Consider the following 25451-nt stretch of genomic DNA (forward strand, 5'->3'; position numbering starts at 1 on the left):
AGAGGTTGCAGTGAGCTGAGATTGTGCCACTGCACTCCAGCCTGGGTGACAGAGCAAGATTCCGTCTCAAAAAAATAAATAATAAAATATAATTAAAAGTACCTTAGCAGGATGCAATCCTCCTGTCTTAGCCCTGCTGTCCTGTGCCCCACAAATTCCTCCTGGCCACTTGGGGACACCACCAGGGGGCCCTGGGAACCCTGGGTCCACCATCCATGTTTCCAGCGTCCCTCCCCAGGTCACTCCTGTCCTGTTCACACCACCGTATTGGCCCTGGGCCCACCTGCCTCCCCGCTCCCCTCCCTGAGGCCCCCTCCTTTGCCCTGACCAGGACGCAGGCTCCCCCCAGCTCCCTCCACGCCCACCCCGCAGGCAACTGCAGCCTCACATTCACCACATTGGCCTTTTTTGTTGGTTGGCTGGATATTGTTAAGACTTAGTTTGTGGTGAGGCAGGGGGGCGGGGCTGCACTCTATTTCTCTTCTGAGTGGTTATTTCTTCCAGCTGTCCAGAATGTACTTAAGAAGGAGGCCGAGCTTCCTGCGGGCTGAGAATGGGGCTTCCTCGCTGTCTCCCTCCCCAGACGCCCGCTTTTCTACGCCGTTGTCACCAGCCGCCTCCAAGCTGACCTCCGGCTGGGGCCCGTCCTCTTCCAGGGCCTTGATGCGGACGCGCCGGGTGTCCTCGGCCATCTCATTGAGGCAGCCCTGGAGCATGGTGTAGACGGCGCCGAAGCTGATGCCGCCTGCCACCAGCGTCCCAAACACGGGGATGCCCCTCTCGAAGGCGCGGGCCACCCGCATGGCGCCGTCAAACGACTGGGAAGAGAGCCGCAGGATGGTCTCAGGCGAGAGCTCGTTGGCCAGCGGGGAGCGGATGATCGAGCGCAGGTCACCCGCTTGTTTGCCCACCTGCTCGGCCAGCTTGGCCAGCGAGTCGCCGTCCAGGCCGAAGCTGCGGTGGTAGCCCCGCAGCGAGCGGACGAGCAGGGCGTCGTCGTAGGCGGCCACCAGCCCCGGCACCGGCAGGGCCTGGATGACGCCGGACGCCAGCGCGGTCTTGAGGACTTGGTCCTGCAGCATGGCCTTCTTCTTCCGCAGGGCCTCCAGCGAGATGCCGGGGAGCGACAGCAGGCCAGCGTGGCGCCGGTGGGCGGGCAGGTCGCGCTCCCAGGTGGACACGAGCGCGGGGAAGTCGTAGCGGCCCGGTGAGAGGTTGGACACCGGGAAGATGCGGGGCTCGGCCACGCCGGCCGCCCGCAGCCGCTCGGCACAGTGGTCTCGGATCTCCGGCAGGACAGCGGCCTCGCTGAAGCCCGACGGCCGCTGGGTGCGCGTGGCCACCAGGTCCTCATCCACCTTGGTGCGCACGAAGTAGAACTTCTTGCCCTGGCACAGGATCTCGGCGGCCAGGCGGGTCTCCACGGCCCCGCAACGGCGCAGGGAGACCAGCAGGAAGAAGTCGTAGCGGCTGAAGTCCACCTGCTTCAGGTACTTGTCCGCCGGGCAGCCTGGAGAGCCGGCCCCTGGCAGGTCTCACAGGGTCACGTCGGGGAACTGTGGGTGTGGGTAGGGCGAGGGTTGCATCGTGGTCTCGACGACGCCCGTGAGAGCTGCGCCGGGGTCCTCGGCCCCCAGGCCACGAAGGGCGTTGATGAGGGAGGACTTGCCAGCGCCGGACTCGCCCGTGACGCCCACCTCCAGGAGGATGCTGTCGGTGGAGGCCAGCAGCTCCCGGAGGCGAGAGGCGGCCTGGGGGATGTCGCCAGACTCAAAGGCTGTGCACAGGGCCTCCAGCTCTTCCTTGGCCATAAGGATGGCGGTTTCCTTCTTCCCAGGCACCACGGGCAACTTCGAAGCAGCCATGGTGACCAGTGGTTCAGAGGGTGGCAGGGAACAGGGGAGAATCACAGGACTCGTGATCCTCAGCGCCTGCGGAGGGGAAGGGAGCCATTCACACATCCTGGGTCTTGGCATGGGGCAGAGAGAGACAGACACCACGGATGTGAAGGAAGTCCCCCTGGAAACCCACAACTCTCTCCCTCAAGAACTGGGTACACACTGGCCGGGCGCGGTGGCTCACCCCTGTAATCCCAGCACTTTGGGAGGCTGAGGTGGGTGGATCATGAGGCCAGGAGATCGAGACCATCCTGGCTAACACAGGGAAACCCTGTCTTTACTAAAATTACAAAAAATAAGCCAGGTGTGGTGGCACATGCCTATAATCCCAGCTACTCTGGGAGGCTGAGGCAGGAGAATCACTTGAACCCAGGAGGCGGAGGTTGCAGTGAGCCAAGATCACACCACTGCTCTCCAGCCTGGGCAACAGAGCAAGACTCCATCTCAAAAAAGAAAAAAAAAAGAATTGGGAACACATTTTTGGCACAAGTTAGGGGGCTTTGAGGTCTGGCAGGCACAGGTTCACATCCCTCTTCTGCCACTAACTTCCTGTGTGACCAGGGGCAAAATGAATCACCTCTCTGGGTAATGGGCATGACCACCAAGCGGCCCCTTGGCGCACTGTTGGAGTCCCCAGGGTAACCTAGGCACAGGTCGGTTTCCTGGGTGTGTGTCTGCTCTGGAGGCTCTGTGCTTAGAATGGTCCTGTGCTAGGTTTAATGCTCTGCTGATGCTGGCTGAAATTCTTTTTTTGTTTGTTTGTTTGAGACAGGGTCTCTCTCTGTCACTTAGGCTGGAGCACAGTGGTGCGATCATGGCTTATTGCAGCCTTGATCTCCTTGGCTTTAGCAATCCTCCCATCTCAGCCTCCTGAATAGCTGGGACCACAGGCGCACGCCACCATACCCAGCTACTTTTTAATTTTTTTGTAGAGATGGGAGTCTCACTATGTTGTCCCAGCTGGGATCTGGGATCTTGAACTCATGGGATCAAGATCCTCCTGCCTCAGCCTCCCAGAGTCCTGGGATTACAGGCATGAGACACCATGCCTAGCCTGAAATTCTTTTTTTTTTTATTTTGAGACAGAGTCTCACTCTGTCACCCAGACTGGAGTATAGTGGCGCGATCTAGGCTCACTACAACCTCCGCCTCCTAGATTCAAGCAATTCTCTTCCTCAGCCTCCCAAGTAGCTGGGCTTACAGGTGCCTGCCAACACGCCTGGCTGATTTTTGTATTTTCAGCAGAGATGGGGTTTCACCATCTTGGCCAGGCTGGTCTTGAACTCCTGACCTCGCAATCCACCCACCTCGGCCTCCCAGAGTGCTGGGATTACAGGTGTGAGCCACTGCACCTGGCCAAATTCTTTATAATATTTGAACCAGGGGCCCCATATTTTCATTTCGTACTGGGCTCTGCAAATTACATAGCCAAGCTTCATATGAAGGGGCTTTAAGCCCAGTTCCTGGCCTGTGGCATGGGCCCATTTAGAGGAAACGGCTGCACTCCTGCTGTGTCTGGGATTGGAGGGTAGGGTGAAGGGGACCCAGATCCAGAGCCAGACTGCCTGGGATCAAATCCTGGCTCCACCACCTACTCACTGAGTGATGTGAGGCAAGTTACTTAACTCTCCCCATCACACTCCTCATCTGTAAGCTAAGAATGATAACGACAATCATGGCAAACCACCTTCTAGGATCTCTGAGACTTGAATAAGTTATGACACCACAGGGCGCCTGGCTCAGGGCAGTGCCACGTATCATTGGCATCATCATTGCCATCGTCATCATTCTTATCATTCTTAATATTCTTAGCTGTATGACTTTGAGCAAGTCCCCACCCTCTCTGAGCCTCAGCTGCCCCATGGGGGATACTCCTGCCCACCTCACAGGGCTGCCGTGATGACCATGAATCCCGTTCAGGTAGCCCTAGGCTGACTTTGGGTTCAGACACCCTGGGGTTCGGGAAGCCAGGCATGGGGACCACCTGGATACTGGGAGTCATTTCCATGAAACCCCAGCGCTGCCATGGCAGCCCTTGCCTCCCAGGACTCAGTTTCCCCTCCCATCTCCTGGAGCTCCTGTCGTGATCGTCTTGTGTCAGATCCCTCCTCCTAGCCAGGAGCTTCCCTGGTCCTCCCTTTCCCACTCACTGTCCTCTGACCCATCACCTCTAAAATACATTTACTCACTACGGCTCTTCAGGGAGGCCTGGGAGAGCTGCTCACATCTGGGATCACTGTCCCCAGCTGACAGGGAGAAGGACTGAGGCTCAGACAAGACAAGTGATGTCTCCCCATCAGAGGCACAGCCAGGACCCAAACTCAGGTCCCCAGGCTCCTTCGCCGCCCTAGAGAGCTGCTCTCCCTTCAGCCCCATGTCCCCGCCTCCCCGCTTGTCTCCTTGCCCCCTGCACCCCATCTCTCCACCTCCCACCCCTCACCCCATCCTCTGCTGCCCCACCCCATCCCCCAAGGAAATGTGTCCTTAAGACATTGCTCCTGGCTGGGTGCAGTGGCTCACACCTGTAATCCCACCACGTTGGGAGGCCAAGGCAGGTGGATCACCTGAGGTCAGGAGTTCGAGACCAGCCTGGCCAACATGGTGAAACCTCGTTTCTACTAAAAATACAAAAAATAGCCAGGTGTCATGGCGCATGCCTGTAGTCCCAGCTACTTGGGAGGCTAAGGCAGGAGAATCTCTTGAAACCGAGAGGTGGAGGTTGCAGTGAGCCAAGATTGTGCCACTGTACTCCAGCCTGGGCGACAGAGCCAGACTCCGTCTCAGAAAAAAAACAACAAAAAAAACACAACAAAAAAACCCGACATTGTTCCCTCCAGATCTGAGCCTCATATCCTGGGCCGGGGGCTTTCCTGCATGTGCCCTCTCTCTAGTATGGTCTGCGTTGGGAAGAGTGGGAACCTGGGACAGGTCCTGGCAGCAAAGGGCAGACAAGTCAGTGGTTGGAATTCAGGCTGAGGGGGTCCGGATTAGGACCAGAAGCCCCTGCTCCACCCACTCACAGGGGCCCAGCCAGAGAGGCTTGGGGGACTCACCTGCCCTGTAGGCTCTCCCTCTCCCCTCACGCTCTCCCCACTGATAGGATCTCCTTCCCTCTTAGCCCAAGGTCAGACTCCGTTGCTAGGACCCATCATAATAGCAAGCAGCAGCTTATTGGTCAGCCAGCCCTGGTGCAGTAATGTGACAGTGATGTCAGGGGGCAGGGCCCAGATGTGGAGCAGGGACCCCAAGCCCCAGCTGCTCATGGGGTCACCACCCACTCACGCTGGGCCCTCCAGTCCCCCTAAAGACTCCAGAGAGATCTTTCTAAGACTGAGACCTGTTCAGAATCCTCCATGGTCTCCATCACACCCAGGACAAAGTCTCAGATTCACAGTCTGGTGTCCGAGGGCTTGGCTGTGCTACACTCCACCCGCCGCCCAGGGAACTCTCAGTTCCCCAGACAAGTGTGAAAGTTGATGACACAAATTGGGTCATTGCTGGTGGGCGCGGTAGCTCACGCCTATAATCCCAGCACTTTGGGAGGCCGAGGTGGGTGGATCACTTGAGGTCAGGAGACCAACCTGGCCAACATGGTGAAATCCCGTCTCTACTAAAAATACAAAAAAAAAAAAACAAAAAAAAAACCAAACAGCTAGGCATGGTGGCACATGCCTGTAATCCCAACTACTCGGGAGGCTGAGGCAAGAGAATCACTTGAACCCAGGAGGTGGAGGTTGCAGTGAGCCAAGATTGCGCCACTGTACTCCAGCCTGGGCAACAGGGCGAGACTCCATCTCAAAAAAAAAAGCAATATTTTTATTAGAAAAGGTTTGGGTGTGGATTCTGAGATTAGCAGGTGATTGTCAGAATGAAGTCGGAGGTCTAGAAAGTCCTTGGGCCATGCACGATTACTTCTTCATGCTAACTCGTTGCATGTGCAAATTCAGGGGGAGTTCGTGTAAAGCACGCAGTGGGGATTCAGGCTGTGACATCAGCAAGCTCGTTCTGCCCAAACTCCAGTCGGTCATCTTACTTCCAACCAATTCCAGACAGTCGTTTCTTGATCTCACAAGTGCAAGGAGTTTCAGCATTTCAGCAAGTTGTTTCTTTTCTTACCTGCTATCCTGCAAACTCAAGAATTTCTGTTTGTTTCTGGTTTCTGACTTTGGGTACTGTTTCTGTTTCAGTGATGTGGTAAGCTGTTTCTTTTCTTATCTGGTATCTTGTAAGCCCAAGAATTTAGTCGGTGGTTTCTTTTTTTTTCTTTGTTTTTTTTTTTTTAGACAGAGCCTTGCTCTCTGTCGCCCAGGCTGGAGTGCAGCGGCGCGATCTCGGCTCACTGCAATCTCTGCCTCCCAAGTGATCCTCCTGCCTCAGCCTCCCAAGTAGCTGGGACCACAAGCACGCACTATGCCCAACTATTGTTTTGTTTTATTTATTTATTGAGACAGTTTTGCTCTTGTTCCCAGGCTGGAGTGCTGTGGTATGATCTTGGCTCACTGCAACCTCCGCCTCCCAGGTTCAAGTGCTTCTTCCACCTCAGCCTCCCAAGTATCTGGGACTACAGGCATATGCCTCCAAGCCTGGTTAATTTTGGTATTTTTAGTAGAGGCAGGGTATCACTATCTTGGCCAGGCTGGTCTCCAACTTTTGGCCTCAAGCAATCTTCCTGCCTCGGCCTCCCAAAGTGCCGGGATTACAGGTGTGAGCCACCCCGCCTGGCCTGGCACTGTGTCTTTTACAAATGGAAGGTTTGTGGCAACCCTGTGTCTAGCAAGCCTGTTGGTGCCATTTGTCCAATAGCACGTGCTCATTTTGTGTCTCTGTGTCACAGTTTGGAAATTCTCACAATATGTCAAACTTTTCCACCATTACTGTCCCTGATGTGGCGATCTGTGATGTTACCGTTGCCATCGTTTTGGGGTACCATTAACTGCCCACAGAAAACAGCAAACTTAACTGATGTTAACTTAGCGTCGTGTGTCTTCTGCCTGCTCCACTGACCGGCCGTTTTCCTGTCTCTCTCCTTCTCCTTGGGCATCCCTCTTCCATGGGACACAACTGTCCCAAAATTAGGCCAATTGATAACTCTAAAATGGCCTCCAGGTGTCCAACTGAAAGGAAGAGTTGCATGTCTCTCACTTTAAATCGAATGCTAGAAATGATTCAGCTTAGTGAAGAAGCCATGTTCAAAGCTGAGATGGGGCCGGGTGTGGTGGCTCACACCTGTAATCCCAACACTTTGAGAGGCCACGTTGGGAGGATCCCTTGAGGCCAGGAGTTTGAGACCGGCCTGGGCAATATGGTGAGACCCCATCTCTACAAAAAAATTTAAAATTAGCTGAGTGTGGTGACACATGCCAGTAGTCCCAGCGACCTGGGAGGCTGATGAGGGAAAATTGTTTGATTCCAAGAGTTTAAGGTTATAGTGAGCTAAGATCACAACATTGTACTCCAGCCTTGGCCACAGAGCCAGACCCTGTCTCAAAACACAAAACCAAAAACAAAAAAGCCAGGCACGATGGCTCATGCCTGTAACCCAGCACTTTGGAAGCCTGAGGTGGGTGGATCACCTGAGGTCAGGAGTTTGAGACCAGCCTGGCCAATGTGACAAAACCCATCTCTACTAAAACTACAAAAATCAGCTGGGCGTGGTGGTATGCACCTGTAATCCCAGCTACTCAACAGGCTGAGGCAGAAGAACTGCTTGAACTAGGGAGGCGGAGGTTGCAGTGAGCTGAGATCTTGCCACTGCATTCCATCCTGAGTGACAGAGCAAGACTCCATCTCAAAAAAAAAAAAAAAAAAAAAAAAGACTTCAGTGGAGGCATTTGCTGCAGATGTGGTAGAAATAGCAAAAGAACTAAAATTAGAAGTGGAGGCTGAAGATGTGACTGAATTGCTGCAATCTCATAATCAAACTTGAATGGACGAGGAGTTGCTGCTTACGGATGAGCAAAGAAAACGGTTTCTTCCGATGGAATCTACGCCTGGTGAAGATGCTGTGAATATTGTTAAAATGACAACAAGGGGTTTAGAATATGACATAAGCGTAGTTGATAAGGCAGTAGCAGGGATTGAGATGATTGGCTTCAATTTTGAAAGTTCTGCCGTGGGTAGAATGCTATCGAACAGCATTGCATGCTGCAGAGAAATCTTTTGTGAAAGGAAGAGGCAATTGATGCAGCAAACTTCACTGTCGTCTTTTATATTTATTTATTTATTGAGACAGAGTCTCACTCTGTCATCCAGGCTAGAGTGCAGTGGTGCAATTTCAGATCACTGCAGCCTCTGCCTCCTAGGTTCAAGCAATTCTCCTGCCTCTGCCTCCTAAGTAGCTGAGATTACAGGTGCCCGCCGCCACGTCCAGCTAATTGTTGTATTTTCACTAGAGATGGGGTTTCACCATGTTGGCCAGGCTGGTCTCAAACTCCTGGCCTCAAGGGATCTTCCCAACTTGGCCTCTCAAAGTGTTGGGATTACACCTTAGGTGATCTGACCCCCTTGGCCTCCCAAAGTGGGATTACAGGCGTGAACCACTGTGCCCAGTCAGTTGTCTTATTGTAAAAGCTGCTGCCAGACCCAGTGGCTCACACCTTAATCCCGGCACTATGGGAGGCTGAGGCAGGAGAATCACTTGAGCCCAGGAGTTCAAGACCACCCTGGGCAATATAGGGAGACCCCATCTCTACAAAAAATTTAAAAATTAGCCAGGCACAGTGGCATGTGCTTGTGGTTCACTACTCAGGAGGATGAGGTAGGAGGATTGCTTGAGCCCTGGAGGTCAAGGCTGCAGTGAGCTGTGATCACATTACTGCACTTTAGCCTGGGCAACAGTGAGACTTTGTCTCTCAAAAAAAAAAAATTCTGAAAATGTGGAAAAAGAGCCAGGTGGGATGGCTCACACCTGTAATCCTAGCACTTTGGGCTTTGGGAGGCTGAGGTGGGGCAGATCCCCTGAGGTCAGGAGTTCGAGACCAGCCTGGCCAACAGGGCGGAACCCTGCCTCTACCAAAAACAAAAACAAACAAACAAAAAACACTTAGCTGGGTGTGGTGGCACATGCCTGTAATCCCAGCTACTTGGGAGGCTGAGGCAGGAGAATCACCTGAACCCAGGAGGTGGAGGTTGCAGCGAGCCAAGATTGCGCCACTGCACTCCAGCCTGGGTGACAAAGCAACACACACACACACACACACACACACACACGTGGAAAAACAAAAAGGAAAAATGGTCTATCTTAGAATCAATGAAGTTTTCTGAGTGTCCGCTGTGTCCCGCCAGGGTGAGAATATAGCAATGATGGGGACAGCTCTGCCTCACAGGGAGGAGGGTGATGCGAAGTATACTTGATACCTCCAGGGGCCCCTTGGTTCATGTTGAGGACCCAGTGGTGACTGAGACAGCACCAATCCTGTGGACTCGGAGTCTTACAGGGAACACACCTCCGTCCTCAGACAGTGATGACCCACAGTGGTTATGATGGGTTTGAAGCTGCCCAGAGAGGTGTGGGAGCCATGGACGTGCCTGACCCAGCCTGGGGGTGGGGGTGGAGCTGGTGGAGGATCTTTGGAGAAAGTTGATTCATTCAACACATGCTTTCTGGACACCTACAGTGAGCCAGGCCTGGCTGGTTGAGGCTGGAGACACAGCAGTGACAAAGACAGTCCCTGAACCGTCCCTTGTAACCTCCCAGACTTCTTCCAACCATTTCTCCTGCCCACTCCCAATCTTCCTGCCCTCCTGCCCTCCCTGCCCTTTCTTCTTCTTCTTTTTTTTTTTTTTTGGATATGACTCTTGCTCTGTCGCCAAGCTGATGTGCAGTGCTCTCTCAGCTCACTGAAACCTCCGCCTCCCTGGTTCAAGCGATTCTCCTGCCTCAGCCTCCCAAGTAGCTGGGACTACAGGCACCTGCTAGCATGCCCAGCTAATTTTTGTATTTTTAGTAGAGATGGGGTTTCACCGTGTTAGCCAGGATGGTCTGGATCTCTTGACCTCGTTATCTGCTTGCCTCGGCCTCCCAAAGTGCTGGGATTAAAGGAATGAGCCAATACACCTGGTCCCTCCCTGACCTTTCTCTCTGTGTCTCGTAGAAATTCTAAAACACTTCCCTGGGAATATCTATACATCATGGCTTCCACCTTCTCTCCATTCTCCACAACCTGGGTAAACCTGAAGTTAGTCCTCAGGGATTCGCTCATTCATTCATTTAAATATTGGCTGCCTTGTAGGTGCTAGGCACAGTTTTAGGTACTGATACAGTAATAAGACACAGAAGGCCCTTGCTCTCGTGGAGCTTATATTTTTTTGAAATATAGAGATAATAAACAAAAGTAATTAAGACAGTGTCAAGCAGTGATAAGAAAAAAGAAGAAAAAGGGGCCAGGCTTGATGGCTTATGCCTGTAATCCCAGTACTTTGGGAGGCTGAGGTGGCTGGATCACTTGGAGTCAAGAGGTTGAGACCAGCCTGGCCAACATGGGAAAATCCCATCTCTACAATAACTACAAAAAAATAAAAAAAGAACAGCCAGATGTACTGGTGGGCACCTGTAGTCCCAGCTGCTTGGGAGGTTGAGGCACAAGAATTGCTTGAACACGGGAGGCAGAGGTTGCAGTGAACTGAGATTGTGCCACTGCACTCCAGCCTGGTTGTTAGAGGGAGACTCTGTCTCAAAAACAAAGAAACAAACAAACAAAAAACAAACAAAAAATGGTCCTTGCGCTCATGGAGCTTATAAACAAAAGTAATTGAGATAATATCAAGTAATGATAAGCAAAACAAAGAAAAAGAAAGCAAGAGGATAGAGGAGAGGAAAGGGTAGATTGCCACTAGCGACTTTCCCATCCCTGTGGGCATGTGCCACTCTTTCCAGCAAGAGGAAGAACCTCTTTCCCCTTCCCTTAAATTTGGGCCAGTCTTGTGACTTTCTTTGTTATTCTGGGACTCCCAAGCCCAGGCCTTAACAGGTGGCAACTCCTGTTTTCTCCTTCTTTCTCCTGAGCTATCATGAAAAGAGGTCCTGCTTTTCCTGCTACCCTGCTGGAGAGACCTCATGTAGAGACTGCAGCCACATGGAGATGAGCTTGAAGCCATCCAGGACATTTCAGCCACAGCTGAGCTCCATCTGAATGCAGGCACAGGAGTAACCCTAGCTGAGACCACATGGGGGCAGAAGAACCATACAGCTGAGCCCAGCCAACCCACAGGCTTTCCAGAAACAAGTCAGGAGTGAGAGGGGACCGTTCTGCATTCAGTGAGTCAATTTGGTCAGAACTAGGGACAATGAGGAACTGGCCTTGGGTGCAAAATTTAAAGGGGTCCCAAAAACTCAGTCATTGAGATAAATTATATTTTAAGGCATTTTTAATGTAGTACTTTAATCAAAATTAATGCCAAAAAATCCTTTTTTTTTTTTTTTTTTTTAAGACAGTCTTGCTCTGTCACCCAGGCTGGAGTGTGATCTGGGCTCACTGCAATCTCTGCCTTCTGAGTTCAAGCGATTCTCATGCCTCAGATACCCGAGTAGCTGGGATTACAGGCGCCTGCCACCAGCCCAGCTAATTTTTGTATTTTTAGTAGAGACGAGGTTTCACCATATTGTCCAGGCTGGTCTCAAACTCTTGACCTCAAGTGATCTGCCCTCCTTGACCTGACAAAGTGCTGGGCTTACTGTCAGGAGCCACCATGCCTGGCCCCATGATATTTTCATGAACAATCAATATCAAAATTCCAAATAAAGACCAATGCCATACCAAGCCCTAAATGTACACCCCAGCTTTGATGGAAAAATAACTAATCAATATTTTCAAAATCTACATCTTGGCTGATTTCATTTTCAATTGAGAGAATCCCCATGCTTGACAATTCTCTTAATCAAGTGATTATGTTCAGTAATTTTTAATTAACTTAAGCTGGAATAAAATCATGATACATTTTATATTATTATAATTAAAATATTTTAACTTGAAATAGTATGAGTTTTAATACACCCACTCAATAATTTTTCAATATTATTTTGACTACTTTAATGTTCTGGAACAAATTAGCCATTAAAAAAATACATGAGAGGCTGCACACGGTGGCCCACGCCTGTAATCCCAGCACTTTGGGAGGCCAAGGAGGGCAGATCACCTGAGGTCAGGAGTTCGAGACCAGCCTGGCCAACATGGCAAAACCCTGTCTCTACTAAAAATATAAAAATTGGCTGGGTGTGGTGGCACACGCCTGTAGTTCCAGCTACTTGGGAGGCTGAGGCAGGAGAATTGCTTGAACCCAAGAGGTGGAGGTTGCAATGAGCTGAGATCATGCCATTGCACTCCAGCCCGGGTGACAGAGAGAAAGACTCTGTCTCAAAACAAACCAACAAGACTACATGAAGTCCAGGTGCAGTGGCTCACACCTGTAATCTCAGCACTTTGGGAGGCCGGAGTGGGTGGATTGCTTTAGCCCAGAAGTTCGAGACCAGCACAGGCAACGTGGCAAAACCTGGTCTCTACAAAACTTAGCGGAGCTTGGTGGCAGGCGCCTATAGCTCCAGCTACTTTAGAGGCTGTGCTAGGAGGATGGCTTGAGCCCAGGAGGCAGAGGTTGCATTGAGCTGAGATCAAGCACAGAGCCAGACCCTGTCTCAAAACAAACACACACACAAACCATGAAACCATGACAGAGGGGCGCGGGTAAACAACGCCTTTGTATCAGGCCCTGGGAAGTAGAAAAGTTCCTCTTTAAAGTTTCCTTTCTTGGTAAAGAATCAATTTGCTAATAACTCTTTGTTAAGCCCTATCCTATGTAGCTGTTAGACATGCCATGCTTACAGGCACGTAGTACGTTCTATGTCCTTGTACTTTAATCAAGATATCTGTGCTGGACGTGTTCACGGGCATGTCCCAGCTCTCCATTGCTTTTACCTGTTTAGAAAAGTTTTAAGTAGTTAGCCAATCGGGTTTTAGTTTAGATTGTGAGATCCGGCTCCAGCCAGGGGAGATCAGACACTGCAGTAAGGATGACCCCAAATGTGTAACGGATAAATAAGGCTGCTTTTTCTTTCTTTCTTTTTTTTTCCAGAGAAGGGAACCATATGTCTGCTTTTTCAAGTGTACAAATGTTTGTTGTACTCTTGTGGCAAGAAGGCTAGTGAAAGTACCCTTCCTGCAGTTCAGGAAGAAAAAAGTAAAAATTGCTTATAGAGAAATCCTTTGTCTCAGTGCTGATTTTTCTTTGTGGCACCGAGCATCTGTTTCCAACAGGCCCCATGTGGCTCAGCGCAACACTGGTCAGAACCCCAGGTTGTGGCCTTGGAAGGTTCAGAGAGAAAGAACAGCAGGGAGAGGCAGAAGAGATGGAGAGAAACAGGGGTTCCCCATGCAGGAGGGCCCCAGATGAAACACTTGAGGCAAATCTGACAGCACTTATTAAAGAATTAAATGCACACACTTCCTTCAACTAAGCAACCCCTGCTCCTAAGGATCTATCCCACAGACCTTTTCATGACTGAAGCAATTTCATTGACTGCTCCCTGGAGTCTGCAGGGGAGAAAGGATGTCTAGGGGGCCCCCTCCGGGTGGACATGGCAGCTGGGAAGTGGGGCACTACCGGGGAGGGGACGGCCGCTTCACTATGAGCACTCCTTTGAAGGAGTCTGTGGGGGAGAGGAGAAAAAGGTGAGGAGAGAGCCAAGCAGAAAAGAAGAAGAAAAAATTTCCCTTAAAAAATTAGAAGTGGCCAGGCATTGTGGCTCAAACTGACAATTGTAGTCCCAGCACCTTGGAAGTTCGAGGCAGGAAAATCGCTTGAGCTCAGGAGTTTGAGAATAACCTGGGCAACACAAGGGGATAAGAAAAGAAGAAAGAGAGAAAGAGAAGGAAGGAAGGGAGGGATGGAGGAACGGAGAGAGAAAGAGAAGGAGGGAAGGGGAAGGGAGGAAGGAAGGAAGGAAAGAAGGGAGGGAGGGAGGAAAGGCGAGCTGGGCATGGTGGTGCTGTCTGTGGTCCCAGCTACTCAGGAGGCTGAGGCAGGAGGATCACCGGAGCCCGGGTAGTCGAGGCTGCAGTGAGCTATTGATGGTACCATTGCCCTCCAGCCTGAGCAACAGAGTGAGACCTTGTCTGAAAGAAAATTAAGGGCCTGGCTGTAGGTGATAACGTTAGAAACACCACGTTCAGGACAGAGGTGGTGTCAGGTGATGGGAGCTGTGGCCGGGGAAGGCTGCAGCCACTGGGTAGTTATTTCAAATGTTTGATGTTTGTCTGTCTTTCGGCTGAGTGCCAAGAGACTCTACATATTTTTTATTTGTTTTTGTTTGTTTTAAATAATTTCTAGTAAAATTTGAAAACTCGAATAATGTGCCTCCATGTACGTCCCTATGTACATTGTTAGCAATGTACAATAACGTCAAATTCTTCACCCAGGTTAGCCCCACCCCATCCCCCAAAGTCCCTTTTACCCCTGCAGATTCCAGGGCCATTAAATGACTGTTTTCCACAAACATTTCCTGAGCAGCTGCCATGGGCTCTAGACTCTCAGCCAGGACAGGTCATATCCGGGACGCATCCCCCGGGGCCTCCTGTCTGGCAGAGATAGATGTTGCCTTCCTTCCTCACCAGCCCCCTGTTCCTCCACACCCATACCTTGGGGCAGGCATCCTCCAGATGGGAGGCCGAGTTGGGTAACAGGCAGAAATGGGACGCATGACCGAAAGGGCACTTCCCTCCCCAATAATGACAGCAAGAGCCACCGTTTACCTGCATTAAACTCTGAATTCCAGGCACTGTTCCGTGTTCTGTGTACGTGCAGACTCTCAACCCACATGTCCACTCCATGAGTAGGGACCATTTTTGCCCCATTTCACAAATCGGAAAGCTGAGGTCAAAGGACTCATCCGAGGCCACTAGTCACTAGTGACTGGGCTTGGTGGCTCACGCCTGCGATCCCAGCATTTTGAGAGGTCGAGGTAGGTGCACTGCCGGAGCTCAGGAGCTGGAGACCAGCCGGGGCAACACGGCTAAACTCCATCTCTACTAAATATACAAAAATTAGCTGGGCATGGTGGCGTGCCTGTAATCCCAGCTATTGGGGAGGCTGAGGGAAGAGAATTGCTTGAACCCAGGAGGTCAAGGCTGCAGTGAGCCGAGTTCGTGCCACTTCACTTCAGCCTAAACGACAGAGTCAGACTGTTTCCAAAGGTTAAAAAAAAAAAATCAACTAGTACCTGGCAAAGCTGACTTTTGAACTCAGATTGGAACCTCAGTACATCCTCTGAACCACTATGATGAGCTCTGTGGATGTGTCTCTTGTGTGAATATTGAACTGGTCACTTTTTTTTTTGAGACAGGGTCTCGATCTGTGGCCCAGGCTGGAGTACAGTGGTGAGATCACAGCTCACAGGAGCCTCAACCTCCCGGGCTCAAGTGATTCTCCCACCTCAGCCTCTTGAGTAGCTGGGACCACTGGCACGCACCCCACACCCAGGATAATTTTAAATGTTTTGGTAAAGACAGGTGAACCAGTCACTTTTGCTTCCTATGAAGGATTTAGAAGAACGTCACAGATCCGTGGGTGAGGGGAGATCTCTCCTGAAGGATTAGGATTTCTAGGTCTTCTGCAAACAGGCAGGGATGGGTGCAGTTTTGCGAGGCTCTCAACATGCTTTATTTTCTTCCATCCTCCCTGCCAGAAAGGATGCGTCCTACAAGAGTCAGAAGCACGGGCGCTGATGCTCACAGAAGTATTTGTGGGTGAAATGTAATGTCTGGGATTTGCTTTAAATGTCTCATCACAAAAAGGAATGAAGGGAGAGGGGAGGGACTATAGAAAGGAAAGAAGAGAGAAGGGAAGAAATAAATATGGAGGAGAGGAGGACAAAAGGAAGAAGGGACAGAGAAAGAGCAAAGGAGGGAGGGTAAAAGCCAAGGAAAGGCAAGGAGCGGCGACTCGCGCCTGTGATCCCAGCGCTTTGGGAGGCTGAGGCGGGTGGGTCACTTGAGGTCAGAAGTTTGAGACCATCCTGCCCAACATGGTGAAACCCCATCTCTACTAAAAATACAAAAATTAGCTGGGCACAGTGGCACGCGCCTGTAATCCCAGCTACTCGGGAGGCTGAGGCAGGAGAATTGCTGGAACCTGGGTGGCGGAGGTTGCAGTGAGCCAAGATCACGCCACTGCACTCCAGCCTGGGCGACAGAGTGAGACTCCATCTCAAAAAAATCAAAAAAGAAAAGGAGAGAGGAGAGGGGAGAGAGGAGGGAGGAAGAGGGGGAGGTGTAGGAAAGGAGGAGAAAGGGAAGAGGGGAAGGAAGGGAGAGATAATTTGGCAAAATGTGGATAATTTTGGACACTGGGAGACTGACACCTGAAGGGTCATTTAATGACTGTTTCCACCTGCAAACATTTCCTGAGCGCTGGCCGTGGGCTCTGGGCTCAGTCACTTTCTGGTCCCATCATAGATCGGGGGGTCAGTCCATCATAGACATTATACTATTTTCTCTACTTTTGTGTATATGTGGACATTTTCTTAATGTTTAAGGGTAGCTTCTCTTTCTGACTGATCTCTATCGATCCATTTCTTTTTCCGGTTCTCTTTTTCAAACCCCATATTTTTTCCCCGTCCCCCTTTTTAAGCCCATTTTTTATTTCCCCCTTCTCAAACTCTGTATTTGTCCAGACTCTGGGGCAGCCATGACCCACAGGAGAGACTGGAACATTTCTGAACCCCAGGGACCGGGTCTGGGTTAGGTGAAGTCAATCAGGATAAGTCTATCAACCTGCCAGGGACTGACTGGCTCAGTACTGGCCAGGGAGGTGCGAGGGAAAGTCCGCTAGGGGATGGGGCTTCTGGAAAGACAAGGATGGGAGGTCTCCCCTTCTGGCTTCGGATATGGTTGTACGAGGGCATGATGCTGCAGCTATGGCCATCACCATGGAAACATGCAGAGGATGGCAGAGGAGAGAGAGTTTCTGTGTTTCCTTTGAGTCGCTGAGTTAATGATCCCTGGATACCCCCTACCCTACCTCCATGTGTACAATATTAACTTCTTTCTTTCTCCTCCCTCCCTTCCTTCCTTGCTTCCTTCCTCCTCCCTCCTTCTCTCTCTCTCTCTTTCTTTCTCTCTTTCTTTTTCTTTTTCTTTCTTTCTTTTCCTCCCTCCCTCCTTCCTTCTTTCCTTCCTTCCTTCCCTTTCCCTTGTCTTTTTTTGAGACAGGGTCTCACTCTGTAGCCCAGGCAGGAGTGCAGTGGCGCAGTCATAGCTCACTACAGCCTTAAACTTCCGGCCTCAAGTGATCCCCTGCCTCACCCTCCCAAGTAGCTGGGGCTACAGGTATGCCTGTAATCCACCACCATGCTAGGCTAATATTTCAATGTTTTGTAGAGATGGGATCTTGCTATGTTGCCCAGGCTGGCCTTGAACTCCTGGTCTCAAGTGATCCTCCAGCGTCAGCCTCCCAAAACCACACTGTGATTACAGGTGTGAACCACTGCGTCTGGCCCACATTAACTGTTTCTTGCTGCATCTGCCTCGGAGCCTTTGCCTTTGCAGTTCCCTCCGCCTGGAATGCCCCCCTCCCCCACCCCAGACACCTGCATGGCCTCCTCCCTTGCCTCGCTTAGGTCTCCACTCAAATGTCACCTCGCTGAGGCTCTCGCTCACCACGTATAAGATCACGCCTCTCTGGTAGCATTCCCCATTCTCCTTCCCTGCACTCTTTCCTTCCTAGTACTCACCGATATGTACGTGTGATATGTGATATTTATTTATTATGTGTCTCCTCCACAAAAACACAACTTCAGTGAGAGCAGAGAATTTTGTCTGTATCCTTAGTGTCTTTCGAAGAATGCATACATGTGACGGATAAAGATTTGTTAGCTGAATGATGAATGAATTATTTCTGTTCTTTGATTGGGCTTTCTGTTACTTTCAGTTTTTGTTTTTGAGATAGAATCTCGCTCTGTCACCCAGGCTGGAGTGCAGCGGCGCCTTCTCAGCTCACTGGAACCTCCGCCTCCCATGTTCAAGTGATTCTCCTGCCTCCACCCGCCGAGTAACCGGGGCCACAGGTACCCACCACCACTCCTGGCTAATTTTTTGTATTTTTAGTGGAGGCTGGGGGGTTTCACCGTGTTGACCAGGCTGACCTCAAGTAATCCACCCATCTTGGCCTCCCAAATTGCTGGGATTACAGGTGTGAGCCACCGCGACCAGCCACTTTCAGCAGGAAGTAAACGGTTCCTGGCATTCTGCCTATCATGGGCTCCCCAGTTTCACCTCTCCGCTCAGTCCTCTGAGTTCAGTTCCAGATGTAGCATTTGATCCTATGCCCACCCTGGCTCCCAGACACTGTTGTCAGTACATCCCCTCCAAGTTCGCCAGTTGTAGAGGCTTGACCTCCGCTAGCCTCAGAGGAGAGGACCACATAAGGGCCCTCTTTGAGGCTAAAACTTCAGAAAAAGGAAACGCGAACCACTTGGCATTGTGAGATGTGATTTATTCCAATCTGGTTACAGCTGGGAGATTGGGCCCACACTCCTCACCCCACCAAGCCCCCGCCCCATCCTGGCCCACTGTGGAGGTGGAAGAGGCTGCTCTGAAAACCTTGGAAGCAGGTGTATTGGATCCTCAAGCCCCAGCTTGGCTGCCCAGGATTTTGCTAGACCCCAAAGAGGGAGACAGAAAGAGGAGGAGCTGTTTGTCAACGTGAGGGAGAAGAGACAGGTCCCTGGTGTCCGGGAGCACCCTGATGTTGGGAACCCCCTAGTTTGAAGAAGGAGGTTTAGTCTTGGAGGCCCCCTGATCTAAAGGAAAGAATGTAGCTATGGGGGTGTCTCTAACCTGAGGAAGAAGAACAGCCCTCCTCTGAGGGAGGAGGTTTGGTCTTAGGGAATGTGCTAATCTGAGAGGGGAGGTACATCCCCTTGGTTGAGCAGAGGCCTGATCTCAACAGGAGGTGAGTGGCCTTAGTCTAAGGGGGAAAGATGCACCCTAGGCTGCTGGAGGCATGGCCTTTAGGGCCCTGGTGTGAGGAAAGAGGACTTAGCCTTGGGGAAGCCCTGAGTCTGGAGCAGAAGCTCTGGGCTTTGGGAAGCGCTAGTCTGAGGGAGGAAGCTCACCCCTGCTTCCTGAGCTTCTCATCAGGAGCTTCCAAGTCCCCACATTGTCCTAGCAGAGGGGCGCTAGGGCACCGACTAGCGACATGCGGAACGAGCAGGTGGAGGGGGCCTCCCCGGTGGCAGGGATTCCTTAGGACAGCATCATGGTCGTCAGGGCCACCGCCAGCACCGGCAGGGCGAGGCGGAGGCCGGGCGCGGCGCCCGAGCGGCAGTGGGACCCTAGGACGGCGCGGCGGCCGAGGCTGCAGTGACTGGACAGCCGGTGTCCCAGGAGCGCAGGGAGCCCTTGGGTCCAGTCCAGGCCGCTGCACAGGTTTCGGGAGCCGCAGCCGCGCACGCTCACGTTCCGGCCGCCTACGGAGACAGGGTGCGAGGAGGGGACGTGGGGACGCGCGCAGACAGGGGGCTACCCCCGCGCGCACCCGAGCGCACACGCACAGCGCCCGCGAGCCACTCGAGTCCATGTCCTTCCTGAAAGCTCATCGGGAATGTTCTGGTCCTTGAGCTAGGGGCCGGTCACGGCTCTCTCTCGTTGTCATTCTTTCTACCTTACACGTATGTTACAGGTCTGTTTTCACTTGTGTTCGACGTTTCCTTTTTTTTTTTTATTTTCTGGAGACGGAGTCTCGCTCTGTCGCCCTGGCTGAAGTGCAATGGCGCTATGTCGGCTCACTGCAACCTCTGCCTCCCGGGTTCAAGCGATTCTTCTGCCTCAGCCTCCCAAGTAGCTGTGATTACAGGCACATACCGCCATACCTGGCTAAGTTTTGTATTTTTAGTAGAGACGGGGTTTCACCATGTTGGTCACGCTGGTCTCGAACTCCTGACCTCGTGATCTGCTCGCCTCAGCCTCCCAAAGTGCTGGGATTACAGCCATGAGCCACTGCGCCCAGCCTGTTTCCTTTTAATTTTTTTTTTTTTTTTTTTTTTTTTTTTTTAATGAGACAGGGTCTCACTCTGTCGTCCAGGCTGGAGTGCAGTAGCACAATCACAGCTCACTGCAGCCTCAACCTCCCAGTCTCAGGTGATCCTCCCATCCCAGCCTCCTGAGTAGCTGGGACTACAGGCCACACCACCAGGCCCAGCTAATTATTTTTGAATTTTTTTGTAGAGATGAGCTTTGCCTCTGTTGACTAGGCTGGTCTGCAACTCCCGGATTCAAGCGATCCTCCCACCTTGGCCTCCTACAGTGTTGGGATTACAGGTGTCAGCAACTACACCTGGCCCAAAAGCTTTTAAATTACACATGTGTCTTACATTATATTTATTTCAGATAGCACTGATCTAGTTTAGTAGATTATCTTAATCAATTCTCACAACAGTCTTAGGACTTAGCAAATGTTGTTATTCCCCCGAATTTTTTTTTTTTTTGAGATGGAGTCTCACTCTGTTGCCCAGGCTGGAGTGCAGTGGTGCAATCTCGGCTCACTGCAACCTCTGCCTCCCAGGTCCAAGTGACTCTCCTGCCTCAGGCTCCTGAGTAGCTGAGATTACAGGTGCGTGCCACCACACCTGGCTAATTTTTGTATTTTTCACCATATTGGGCAGGCTGGTTTTGAACTCCTGACCTCATGATCTGCCTGACCTGGCCTCCCAAAGGGCGAGGGTTACAGGCGTGAGTCACTGCATCCGGCCATCCCCCACTTTTTAAAGAACTTTCCGTGCCTCAATTTCTCCATCTGTAAAAGCTGATAACTTCCCCTTTTACAGATGGAGAAATTGAGGCACGGAAAGGCAAAGTCACCTGACCAAGGTCACCCAGCTCAGACGTGGTGGATCCAGGATTTGAACCCAGGCAGTCTGGCCCTAGAGTCCTGTTCTTAAGCCCTTTACTCTGTCACCTCCCTCATGAATCCACTTTGTCCTCACAATGCCCTTCAAGGTGTGCATCTACCATCCCCAATTACCAGAAGAGAAAACTGAGGCTCAAAGAGATAAAGTCACTTGCCTCAAGCCACACAGAGTAAAGGATGGAGGGGAGACTCCAAATTCAAGCACACCAGCATCCAAACCCAGCACGCTCAGGCTCACCTGTGCACACACATATGTGCACACACACACAGGTGCTGTTCCCATTACCTTCTTCTTTAGACGTCAGGTCCAGCTGGACACACTCAGTTTCCCCACTGGGACACTGCATGTAGAAGGAGGAGTTGCAGGGCTTCAAGTAGCTTCCAGGGCATGTAGGACACAAGAACTTGCTAAGGGTGTGTGAGGCCACGTGAGCTGCTGTGTAGGAGGGGATGAAGGTCAGCACCTCAGGACCTCCTGGGGCCCTCAGTGCATTCCTAGGCTCTACCACATTGTCACGATCTTAATATTGTCATGACCTTGATATTGTTGTGATGACCTTGATATTGTCATGACCTTGATATTGTCATGACCTTGATGGGATTTCCTCCCAAAGCTGGGGTCAGGGTGCCTGAGGGCAGCCTGGTTGTGGAATGCGGGTTGAGTGATGTTCCTTCCTGCATTCCTTCTTCAGCTCTGCCCCCAGAGTCATCCATCACCTCCTTGACCACCCATCTGACTGTTCTCTGGTGGCAGCATACCGAGAGGGGTGGGCTCCTGGCAGTTGCCTTGGCAACAGGTGGTGTTGACCCAGAAGCCAAAGCCAATGCCGAAGGTCAGGGAATAGATGGAGTTGCCAAATTTGCAGTCCTTGGAGGTCATGCAGGAACCATTTCTCCAGGAGACAGAGTTACCATCCCCCAAGTCTGGAAAGAGATGAAGGCCAGGCTAGTGAGGAAAGGCAATCACAACCCATCACCCAACCAAACCCCCCAAATCTCTCTAGGCATTGCCCTGATGGCATTCACTCTGCCTGAGATCTCCCCATACTATATCCAAAGCTGGTCATTGTTCGTTAAGACACATTAAGTTCAGGCTGGCGGCAATGGCTCATATCCATAATCCCAGCACTTTGGGACAGAAGGATCGCTTGAGCCCAGGAGTTCAAGACCAGCCCAGGCAACATAATGGGATCTTATCTCTACAAAAAAATAAAATAAAATTAGCCAAGCATAGTGGTGCACATCTGTAGTCCCAACTACTTGAGAGGCTGAGGAGGGAGGGTTGCTTGAGCCCAGGAGGGTTGAGGCTGCAGTGATCCAAGATTGTGCCACTGCACTCCAGCCTGGGTGACAGAGTGAGACCTTGTCTCAAAACAACAAGTCACATAGTTTCCAAAGCCTTTGCGATCCCCTGCCTTCTCTCCTTAGGGTTCCAGTTAATACGGTGGCTCTGTACCTGTGAGGTCCCCCACCCTGTCTATGAATACCTTGTGGACTTAGTAAGAAAATTCTCTAAGATCCCAGAAATGTCCAGAACTGGAGCCTGGAACAGTGTCTTTACTATGCCTCTTTATGCTGTAAAAAGATAGCAAAGAGAAGATTTCAAATTCAACTCCTCTTCCCATTTAAGAGTCCACTTTTTCCTTCTATGGGGGCAGAGTGACAGGAGCCTTAAGGGGGGCTGCCTGCTCAGAATGTTGTAGTAGATAACAAGATGGCCACAACTGTATCTCCCATCCCACATGCTCTTTTGCAACATGTCCTTGCCACTCCCTCATCAAGAGGTGGAATCTATTACCTCACCCCTTAAGTCTGAGCTGACCTTGGGATTTGCTTGGACCAATAGACTAGATTGGCAGAAGTGATGCTATGACAGCTCTGGGTCTATCCCTTAGAAGACCTGGTTGTTCCCACTTATTCCTTGTCAGAAGCCAGCCACCATACTGTAAGGAAGCTCAAGCTAGGGTACTAACTGGTACAGCTTGGAGGAGAGAGGCCCTCCCCAGCTGTCTTGAACATTCCAGTTGCAGTCAAGCTCCCTGCTGAGTGTGACCAGATAAGTGACCTCAGCCTTCACCACTTGGAGCAGAAGAACTGCCCAGCTGAGCCCAGTTAACTGCAGAATTGTGAGAAATAACAAATGCTTGTCTAACCCAAGAAGCTTTTTTTTATTGTGATTTTTTTTTTAAAGCACACCATATAAAATATACCCTTTTAACCTTTTTTTAAAAAAATAGAGATGGGGTCTCACTATGTTGCCAAGGCTGATCTTGAACCTATGGCCTCAAGTGATTCTCCTGCCTCGGCCTCCCAAAGTGCTGGGATTACAGGCATAAACCATCATGTGTGGCTTTCTTAACAATTTTTAAGTGCACAATTCAGTAATGTTTACTGTATTCACATTGTTGAGTGTAACAAATCTCTAGAACTCATTCTGCACAACTGAAACTCTGTACTCATAAACAACTCCCATTTCCCCCTCCCCCAACCCCTGGCAACCACCATTCCACCTTCTGTTTCAATGATTTTGACTACTCTAGATAACTCAGTGAAATCACACAGTATCTGTCTTTTTATGACTGGTTAAGCCACTAAGTTTTGGCCAGTTTATTATTCAGCAGTAACTTAAACAATTATGGCAGCAGATGTTAAACTCACACCATTCACTGCACCCCAGCCTCTGCCCTGCACATCCAGGAAAAGGATACATGGCTGGAGCTAGGCAGCAAAGTGGGAGAGTGAGGATAGGTCTCGCCATGCCCCAGGCCCCATTTCTGTTCCCATGGGCACTCACCTGTGATGCCCGCCGTCTGAAGGCAGTAGTTCTTATCCTCTGGGCAGGGGAGGGGGTCACAGTTGTGGAGGTCTGAGCAGGTGAAACAGGTGGTGGCCTTAGCTTTGGCCTGGGTCACAGTCACATGAGGACCTGGGGACAGAGGAAGATGAACTGGATGGAAGACAACCAGTGTGCATGCCCGTGCACGGAGCTGAGTTTCCGGGCACATCAGTATGTGCCCATGAGTGTGCAAAAGTGCCTGTCTGTGCACATTTCTGCAAGAATGCCATTTGTGTGTGCAAGTTTGCAGGCCTATGTCTGTGTGCACATCTGGCTGTGCCTTCCTGTGTTGAATTGTCTGTGCGTTTCTGAAACTGTCTGCAGGAGGGCAGGGATGTGTGTGTGTGTAGCTCTGCAGGACACTGCGTGAGTAGGTATTTACTTGCATGTCTGCATGGACAGAGGTGTGTGTTTATGTGTATGTGTATAAGACTGTTTTTTTTTTTTTTTTTTTTTGAGACAGAGTTTTGCTCTTGTTGCCCAGGTTGGAGTGTGATGGTGTGATCTTGGCTCACTGCAACCTCCACCTCCCAGGTTCAAGTGATTCTCCTGCCTCAGCCTCCTGAATAGCTGGGATCACAGGCATGTACCACCCTGTTCAGCTAAGTTTGTATTTTTAGTAGAGACAGGGTTTCTCCATGTTGATCAGGCTGGTCTCGAACTCCCAACCTCAGGTGATCCGCCCGCTTGACCTCCCAAAGTGCTGGGATTACAGGCGTGAGCCGCCGCACCTGGCCTACAAGGCTGGTTTTATGGGTATGTGTGTGTTTCTGTGGCTGAGTGCCTCTGTGTTTCCATCAAGGTGTAGGGGTACTTGTCTATATATGTTGGCATACAGATGTGAATGTTCATGAATGTCGGTAATGTATTTCAGCTTGCCTGTGTATATTTTGTGCTTTTGTATGTTTGTGGGTGTTCATGCCTGTCTCTTTCCCATGTGATGTATATGAAAGCTTGTGTGTCCATGCATAGATATGTTCTGTGTCTGTGTCCACAGGAATCATGTGTATAAACATTCCGTTTCCCACATTTCTGTTGTTAGTCATCCTATTTTGCCCTTTTCCTTTCCATATTGTAAATTTTGAGCTCCCAAGTCAGCCTTTTGTCTTCATTGTGATAATTAATTAAATCCACTGCTCAGGGCTGGGTGCAGTGGCTCATGCTTATAATCCCAGCACTTTGGGAGGCGGAGGCGGGCTAATCACCTGAGATCAGGAGTTCGAGACCAGCCTCGCCAACATGGCGAAACCCCGTCTCTACTAAAAATACAAACAATTAGGTGGACATGGTGACGTGTGCCTGTAATCCCAGCTACTCAGGAGGCTGAGGCAGGAGAATTGCCTGAACCCAGGAGGCGGAGGTTGCAGTGAGCCGAGATTGTGCCATTGCACTCCAGCCTGGGTAACAAGAGTGAAACTCCGTCTCAAAAAAAAAAAAACAAAAATTAGGCAGGTGTGGTGGCAGGTGCCTGTAATCTCAGCTACTCAGAAGCTCTCCCTGAGGCAGGGAGAATTGCTTAAACCTGGGAGGTGGAGGTTGCAATGAGTCGAGATCACGCCATTGCACTCTAGCCTGGGTGACAGAGTAAGACTCTTAAAAAAAAAAAAGCCACTGCTCAGTTTAGAAAAGGAAAACTCTTGGCAGCTGGAGATTTGAAGAGGCTAAGGTAAGAATCTTTGAGCTTTGACTGCAAATTCAGTAAACACACCCTCTTTTTCATCATAGAATGGTCCTTCAGCTTTGGCAACATAGGGAGGCCCTCGCCTCTAGAAAAATTTAAAATTCAGCTGGGTGTAGTGGTGTGTGCCTGTGGTGTCAGC

General features: G+C 50.8%; 1 protein-coding gene across 1 annotated transcript; it reads right to left on the minus strand.

Annotated features, from left to right (window-relative positions):
- Window positions 1-491: 491 nt before the first annotated feature.
- IRGC (immunity related GTPase cinema) lies at window positions 492-1865 on the minus strand. The gene is given in 1 exon segment (XM_064380679.1): window positions 492-1865. A coding segment is annotated over 1 exon segment (1374 nt).
- Between the last annotated feature and the right edge of the window lie 23586 nt (window positions 1866-25451).

This window comes from Aotus nancymaae, unplaced genomic scaffold (assembly GCF_030222135.1).
Source record: "Aotus nancymaae isolate 86718 unplaced genomic scaffold, 86718_ANA_hifiasm-v0.15.2.pri h1tg000028l, whole genome shotgun sequence".
In the NCBI taxonomy this organism is placed as follows: Eukaryota; Metazoa; Chordata; class Mammalia; order Primates; family Aotidae; genus Aotus; species Aotus nancymaae.